Source organism: Nestor notabilis, unplaced genomic scaffold (assembly GCF_000696875.1).
Source record: "Nestor notabilis isolate BGI_N333 unplaced genomic scaffold, ASM69687v1 scaffold12868, whole genome shotgun sequence".
NCBI lineage: Eukaryota > Metazoa > Chordata > Aves > Psittaciformes > Psittacidae > Nestor > Nestor notabilis.
The window spans coordinates 72,492-80,966 of NW_009940636.1; the positions used below are offsets into that span (position 1 = coordinate 72,492).

At 41.6% G+C, this 8,475-nt stretch overlaps 2 protein-coding genes across 2 annotated transcripts; both read right to left on the reverse strand.

Annotated features, from left to right (window-relative positions):
- Nucleotides 1-672: 672 nt before the first annotated feature.
- On the reverse strand, nt 673-8,471 carry LOC104410326 (molybdopterin synthase sulfur carrier subunit-like; the record flags this gene model as incomplete). Its single annotated transcript, XM_010020460.1, has 6 exons — nt 673-779; nt 1,961-2,084; nt 3,508-3,661; nt 4,518-4,653; nt 5,812-5,958; nt 8,410-8,471. Coding segments are annotated over 2 exons (189 nt in total), but the record flags the coding sequence as incomplete, so codon positions are not given.
- LOC104410324 (molybdopterin synthase catalytic subunit) lies at nt 673-8,473 on the reverse strand. Its single transcript, XM_010020458.1, has 6 exons — nt 8,410-8,473; nt 5,812-5,958; nt 4,518-4,653; nt 3,508-3,661; nt 1,961-2,084; nt 673-779 (listed from the first exon to the last, which is right to left on the reverse strand). The coding sequence occupies exons 3-6, from the start codon at nt 4,636-4,638 to the stop codon at nt 711-713; spliced, it is 468 nt and encodes a 155-aa protein (XP_010018760.1). The 5' UTR covers nt 4,639-4,653; nt 5,812-5,958; nt 8,410-8,473; the 3' UTR covers nt 673-710.
- Between the last annotated feature and the right edge of the window lie 2 nt (nt 8,474-8,475).

The following is an 8,475-nucleotide window of genomic DNA, read 5'->3' on the forward strand; positions in this document are numbered from 1 at the left end:
TAGACATCACTAAGTAGTTACAGGTTTGCATGTTATTGCTAATGCAATTTTGTTGCTGGTAGAGTATTTGATCTAACTTTGAATCAAGGTCTATCTATATTTTTTTAATGCAATGGACTTGTAGCACCAGCTGCACAGTAAAAACGCTTCCGTGAGACAGAGCTACTGGAACATAACCACTACTAAAAAGTTAACAGCTCTTGAGAATAGTTTGTATTTTCTTCTCTGTACCAAAATGTTTCGTCTACTTCAAGTAGCTTTCATATTACAAGAACATCAAAACAGCATAAAGCTTGAAAAATGACTCTACAGTCATATAAAATTAAACTACTTGTGAATTTCTTTACGATTAAAAAAAACCCCCACAATTGTCCTGTTTTGACCTCCCATACAGTCACAGTGAAGTAAGACTACCAGTGTAAAGACATTGAAGCAGTATGTATCACAGAAGACAAAACAACTCACAACCAAGAGTTTAAGGTAAATTGTTTTAAAATATTACTCCATTTCAAAAATGACCAAAGACATGATTTCAAAGGAGAGTTAAGAACACTTAATTATTACTCATTCATTTCACTCAGTCCTAATCAAATTACTGATTGAAATGTCTATTACACCTGTTTAAAAATATATAGATTCTTTGTAAAAACAACTCAAAACTAAATAATGCCCATTAGAAACAGTAACACTTTATTTTTGAAAGAGTTCAGTTATTTTCCTGCATTTGCCCAGAAGCATTCCTTGTTTTCTTTCCAAGAATATTCATCCTCATAAATCTCCTGCAAATATAAACAAAGAATGGGAAATATTGTGGGAGTCTGCTACACACAGCCACAAGCCAGGCAAAAAAACTCAACAGCCATCCTGCTATTATTTACTGATCTCAACAGGACTACACAGCATTTGGACAGCAAACAGAAAAGAGGCCAGCACCCTCAGAACATACTGACTTACATGTGGGCGGATTATGAACCTCAGGCTGAGCCCTATTAAATATAGCCAATCCATACTGAAGTTAATTCAAGAAAGAGATCTTGAAGAAACTATATAAAAGCTGTAGAGTACACAGCACTATATCTGAAACTGCCCTTTTTGCATGTTGCCATGTTACTGTACCATCATTTACAGGCGAGCACTTAAGTGTATGTAAAATGTCAGTATTAAAAAAACAAAAATTACAACATGCAAAATACAGTAAGTATTTAATCTCCAGGACCAACTGGACTACCCAGCTGTCCAGTCCTACCCAGCAAATTCAGCAGGGCTCTGAGCCCCTGCTTATTCTTTCTGGGACCACAGAACTCCAGTCTCCTGAAAGAAGTGTCAGAAAAGTGGAGTAATGAGGAGCATCACACTTATCACATGGCAAATTCTGCCTGGGAGAGAAGGCAGAGGTAATACTCATCATTTGCATGCAACACTGTGGTTATCCAATGAGGCTCTTCTAGACCCAGGCTGGTCTCTTCACACATTGTTGTGTGCCTATACTAGCTTTGGGACCTCTGCTCATCCCTTCATTGTGTGCTGTTGCTTAATGCTTTGTGTTTTCTCAAGGCCACAGGGATGAGGGGAAAACAGAAAGACAAGAAAGCCACTTTTACTTGCAAACTACAATGCTGTTGAAAGCAAATCTGACTCAAAGCCCTTCCATAAGCCTCTGCAGAACTGTGTTCTGCCACTCAAAAGAGGAGAACTCAGGGCTCCTTCTCTTTGACCCCAGGATGGCATTAAAGGAAGATGAGCTAGATGGTACAGGAAAGCGAGGGCCTTCCAGGTGCCCTACGTGCCACAGACTGGACTGGCTCCATTAGAGGAAATCACTGGTGTTAGACATTTGGCATCCATCAGGAGCAACTGCTGCCCACAGTGCTTCAGTTGATTCCCTTAAGAGCGGCAGTCTTCAGCCCAACTGTTTAAGGCTCTGGCACAGGCCTATAATCAAGTTTGTCCCCAAACATACCTTTTTCCATATTGGGACAGACGCTTTTAAGGTATTGATGCAGTACATTACAGCTTCAAGGGATTCTGCTCTATGTGGAGAGGAGACTGCAATAATTACACTTGCTTCAGTTATTGGAACCACACTAGGGAGAGAAGAGGAACAACAGCAGCTTTAGCTAATGCTTAACATCAAGAGCACCCAAAAGTTGTGGCCATGTCACGTCAGTATTCTGGCCACACACTCTCCTGACTCATTCATACTGAGCAAGTGTCAAGCCGTGTTCAAGATTATACACTTTTTAAAAGAAAGAAAACCACAACCAAAATCAGTACCAGATGTGAGAATTCCACAATTCAGAATAAATAAACCCACCAGACATAGGCCTTTTTTCTCCCATTCTTTCTTCTTTTTTTTATAATAAAACTTATGGAATTAAAAAGGGAAAATCACTAACTTGCAACAGTACATAGGAAGCTCACTGGATACTGGCTTAATAAGAAACCATAACAAGTTAGGAACAGCCAGTTCTTATCTGAAAACCTAAGAAATCATCTCAGTCTGCACAAGAATTTGTGAAAGAAGAAATTAAGTGCTTCAAACTATGCAGATTTTGCAAGGAAAATTTTTGACAAATTTGAGTTTCAAATTATGAAGCTTTTCCTGTTTAGTGTGTTATTAACAAAAGTAGCACAAGGTTTTGTTTTGCTTCTCACAAGGGCAATATTCCCAAGAGCTGCCTCCCAACCACCCCTTTATAGTAAGACTCCTTTGGCAAAGAGGTCATATGAAAATCTAAGTTTAAATGCTTTAAGCCCTCAAGAGAATCACTCTCTCTGTTGACTGTAGAGGAAATCCAAGGAAACTACCCCTCTGAGCTAATATTACCCTTTATGATCACCTCCTAAAGTTCCTTCTGCTGAGAGAAAAGGAAACAAGTGCTTGCAACATACTCCGCATACCCTGCTAGTTTCAATGAGAAATCTGATGAACCGTGAAGGTTCAAGTCTATGTCAGACACTAGCATTCCATGTTTTGAACACAACAGAAAATGCTTGTCCAACACTCAAGGAACAACAGGAGGTTCTCCAGCAAACATGGCTGGCAATTACCATGCCTCTCCCCTCCCCACAGTCTTAAGCTTTCCCTATGGCACAGTTTAACTTAGATCTGACAATAAGAACACTCTGTGGTATCTCAATGGAAAAGAGAGGAAAAAAGAAAATGCTGCCAACTTTACATCTTTAAAAAATAAATAAATAAACCAACAGCCTCTCCTTTCCTAGAATGAAATCTCAGCCCCTTCTCCCCACTTGCAAACTATCACACCAGCATCAAGGACCCTGCTGGCTAAATGTGGACTCCAGCAAACGCTACCAGTATACACATCTTTGAAAAGACAACTTCTTAAAATTAGCTCCACAGTGCAAGCTTGATTCTGCAGCCAGCTTTGCTGCATCACAGTTTATAAAAAACTCCTGTACCTCCTGCAACTACATAAGCATGGCCATGCACCAGACAAGATTTAATATGCCACTTGCAAAAGGATGGGGTCTGGCCATACGTACCCAAGTCTATGGTGCACTGCAATATGTTTGACTGATGGCCATTTCTGTCTAACATCTCTGCAGATTTTCATTATTTCGGTCTCTGCCATTGAAGTATATGCTTCATATTCTAAGTGAATCACTTTTTTCCCTTCAAAATTATTTCTTGTTGTACCTAAAATGATTTATCAACCAAAAGCACTAAGTAAATAAATACATATGTTTATAATACACTACATTACATACATATTATATAATAATATATTATATATAAATACCAAATAAAACCCCAGATCTCCTGCTACAGGCAAGGTCAGCATTGTGCAAATACAAAAAACCTCCCCTAATCATGGCTGTGTTAAGATTCTTGAACAAGAGAAATCTTTAATATACAAGGAATAATTTTGTTTACATATTATGCAAGTCTGCAGCCTGTAATGCCCAAGGCTGGGACATCTCCTGTGGTAACTGCTCAGGTGCTATTACTGCATTTGCCCATGTAACATTTAAGTGCTCAGTAGTTAGGAGACCAGTCGCACTATGGTTTAAGTACAAAGATGTTTCATGATGGGTACCATGTACATTAAGCAACAGGCCAGAGTTATCACCAGACTTTAACCTTCACCAGCCCATGGGTAGAACAGTACTTTACATTCAAGAAAGACCTGAGTTGTAGGAGCTTTCCTACAGGTGTGGACCCGTGGTCTGACTAGCCACAACATCCCACTTCACACCTTTAACGACTTATGGCCAAGGGTATGGGAAAACAGCTCCCAAGCAATCCTGCAGTCCAGAGCTGCTGTTCAGCCCTAGGACAGCCGCAACAGCAAGGAAGCTTCTCACCACTTCATCTAGAGTGCAACTGTTCACGAGCTGCCATGGTCTTGTTCTAAATAATTCAGAACGTGTTTTCTAAAAATCCTGGGTTTGGTCCAGGAATGTATTTATTTATTTGACAAGCACGAGCGTGGGGTGTGCACAATTAGACTATTAACACATCCAAAGATCCAGCTCAGAAATACTGAACTCACCAATGAACAGAGACACTGCCCCACAGCAGGGTGAAATGACCAGCTCTGACACTTCGTCTACAGAGAGCTTTTCAGACTTGAGCTTGATAAAATCTTTTGGCACGTCTTCCCTTTCATCCATAGCTCACTAGAAAAGCTGAAACCAGACAAACTCTGTTGTTGGTTTTGGCGATACTAGCATTGCACAACTGCTTTTTATTCAGTGCTGATGCCTCAGTTTATATAGAAAACATGCACCATCTACTTCCTTGCCTCAGGAGACCAGTCTCCATGGCAAATTCAATTCTGAGCAGTCTTGCCTCAACTGCAAATATCAAGCAATGACCTGGTTTTTAAGGCAAACAGGTTTCTTTCCTGTTCAGAAAGCCTGGTCCAGTAGGGCAAAACCAGAACTAGTCTGAGGCCTCAGTTTAACAGTACAACCAAACACCATGGACCACTGTGCTAGTAAATTTGTGGCAAGACTGTCATCCTCTCCTACCTAAATCATAGAGAAATCAAACAAAACTTAAAATAGAGATTTCTGATAAACCCGAATTCGAGTTCTAATCTTAAAGTTTAATATGCTCTCCAGGACATTTATGACCTCATCCTATCAGTCTGTTCCAGTGACACAGGAGACAATTCTAATTTCTCTGAGCAGAAACTGGTCCTCAGTTCATGTAAGAATGAGAAGGAAACAAAGTATTTTGAGCAGCAGGGAAGGAACAAGCTGCAGTAAATCACAGAATTGTTAGGGTTGGAAGGGACCTCAAAAATACATGGACTGGCACTTCAACGCATGCAAAGAAATGGAGCTATTCTAAGGACACCTGTTCCTTTGACAGCAAATAATAAAAAAATAAAACTAAAAATTTAAAAAAGCAGCAGTTACTTCTTTTTTCTGTGTCATCTTTTCTGTTAAAACAGTGACATGAGGTTTTTCATTATTATCTTACTTAGGCAAGCTGAGTATCTACTAGCAGACAGAAACTACAAAAGAATAACAAGACCTAAAACCCAAATTCAAAACAATGACTGACCTCTCTAGCAATTTTCTTTCATTTACTGTTCATGTGTTAATCATTTACTGGTGCACTAACTTATAGTTTCTGGTCAGCACAATGGTTTTCTTCAGAAAAAAGTTACGTTCTCTCAAAACAGTACCAGTATGGAGGGAGAGAATTGCAATCACGTGTCTGGACCTAAAGCGAAAAATAAAAAACAAAGGTTATTGGAACATTACACAGAATCCATGAAGTATTTTACCACGGAATGACACTCCATAGGAAACTAAGCAAGAAGTGATACCTACCTAACAGAACTTGGGTAGATTCATCCTCCACTAATTGGTGGGATGATGGCAACCTCGTCTCCGGGCTGCAGGACCAGGAGCTGATCTCCAAGAATCACGTACTCCTGCCGAACAGCAAAAACTACTTGATCTTGGATGACAGCAAGCCTGAGGGGAATTGGCAGGAGCACAAATAGATTTCTAAATACAGTGTTTCCATTTAACCATGAGATTTCATTAAACAGCGAAGTGCTGCACCATCTAGGGCAGCTGAGGTAAACAGCATTGAGACTTACACAACTCTGCTTGCAATACACTTTCAAATATACAACAAACACCCACCTCCTACTCTTGGGTTTTCTTGTGATGGCTGTGGAAAAACCACGTCAGGTTTCTCCTGACTAACTTTCAGAAGTCAAGAATTGGATCTGTCGTAGGCCTGCATCAGAACGAACAAACGCATACCAGACCCACTTTAGCAGCTTCTAACAAAGCAGGTAACTCAAGAGGCAGCAACCATCCAATCTGGGATAAGAAGGAAATGTTCCCCTGCTTCAATCTGGCAGGATTAGACCAATTTGCTTAAGTGGCAAGAAGCATTATGGGATGCTGTTTGTGAGCTCTCATGAAGATTCACTAGTCATAGAGTTGCTCTTGTGTAACCTCACAGTTTATGATGCTTTAGGTCTTTTGTACTTTCAGGTCTGAAATTTACTATTAATAAGGAGTGGCTACAGAACTAAGACGGCAGGTATGGTGTGTTTTCTGGCAGATCTTCTAAACAATTTTGGATTTCACATCTGTGAGACCTTGCTGTGAGAGTCCACAGCTCTGGATACCATGAGACAGGGACTCACTCATACTAAGTACAATCAAATGGTGAGCATGAGGACACCACCAGTAAGACACCAGAAAAAGAATGCAAACATTTTTCTTTAGAAGGTGCAGGGCTGATAACTGTTACTGTCTGAGACTGCAAAATCTGGCACTGGCAGCAGAAAGCTGTATTGCTTAGAACAAGTAGGCATGCCAAAAGGGTACAACTAAAAGTTATTTTACCAGCCAGATAGACAAAAGTAGGCAAAGCATAGGCTGAGCAAAACACAGTAGCACTGCGAAGGGTGTGAAGGGCAGGGTGAAGGGAGGGATTGTATGAAAGTAAAGCAAACCACTGAGGAACTGAGCACAGCTATGAAACTGAAGTGCCCATTAGAAGGATGGGCTCTAATTAATGTCATTTGTGAGTTAATTCATTGGAGAAAATGGGTGGAACAGAAGAGCATTGTCAAGTATGCTCAAGCTGCAGTTTGAATATCCATTAGCAATGTGAATAGAAGTCTGTGGTCAATACCCTACAATTAAGTTGAGGTTTTCCAGAAAAGCTAGGCACAGAAGCATTTTCCAAGAAGGCCACTGTGAAGTATCTGCACATGCAAAATGTACTGCCCCAAGTCATCATTCATAAAAAGACAAAGTTGACAAACTATGGCAAACTGACCAACGGTGCTGCTGCTGCTTCTGAAACAAAGTAAAATACATACACTCCCTAATGCCTCCTCCCCAAAAGCGCACTTAGACTAAACTCTTTGTGAGGAAAAGGTCCCTGGTCCAAGATTCGGCCAGAGCTTGTCACTTGAAAACATGATGGCATTGATAAATGGTTAATTTTCTTCACAGGCTTTGAGGCAGACCAAATAAACAACGGTGGTGCCTAAGGAAGACTCTGGCACCCAAGTCCCAAGGTTTGGAAATTCCAGGGCATTCAGCACTAAGTCCTGAGGACCTCAACCTCTCTTATACCTTACCTTTTTTCTTTTGTTTTACTCCACCCTCCAAAACAGTGTCGCACCTTTGTCCCTTTGTCTATCAGACCCATTCTTGACAGGACTGAGCGAGCACCTTCTCTCAGCCTTAACCTGACGGGGAATTTCTGCTGACATCTCCAGAGAGCAGCAGTGCACAGGAGTTCTTACAGTGCACACCTAGAGCACTCTCAGGATCAGACTCCCTGTGAAACACCACCAGCAGTCGGTGTTTGTGGGTTTTTTCAAAGCAGAGGAAACAGAAAGTGGCCGAGCCTATTTACTGTGTAAGGGCTGAGGGGCTGGAAATCTGTGACAGAGTTTCAGCTCCCTTCCTGAACCTGCCTTCTAGAGTGTGCCATAAGCTAAGCGTACCATTAAATGTAAGTGATCAAAAACATCTGCATGTTATCATTCATTTCTTATTTATTGCCCTCACTGTGTTTGATCCCTCCTTGAGGCATCTCACCTTCTCCACAGGTTAATAACACAGCCCAGTCCGCATGTGCAGCGTGTTTACATCACCGCGGCCCTCCCAGACAACGGGCCACATGTCTCAGGGTACCCCTCAGGCTCAACTTACGGGTACGTTTATTGGACCTACTCGTTCCCCATTTATACCTAAAGCTACAGGACTTCGAACTGGCCCAAACACAAAACAGTCGCTGCAGGTTACGAGACCAAGGTAATGTCGGGTTTATGGTATCAAAGTACTGACAGGTGTTCGGGCTCAACTCCAAACGCTGAATCCGTGTTTACCAAAGAAGCCCCGACGCCGCTGCCCTTGGTGCGCCGCGGCGGTAACTCTGCCGGGTACCTGGGGTGCACCTTGACGATCTCCTGCCAGAGCTGCAGCGCGGTGATCCGCCGTGGCACCGAGAGG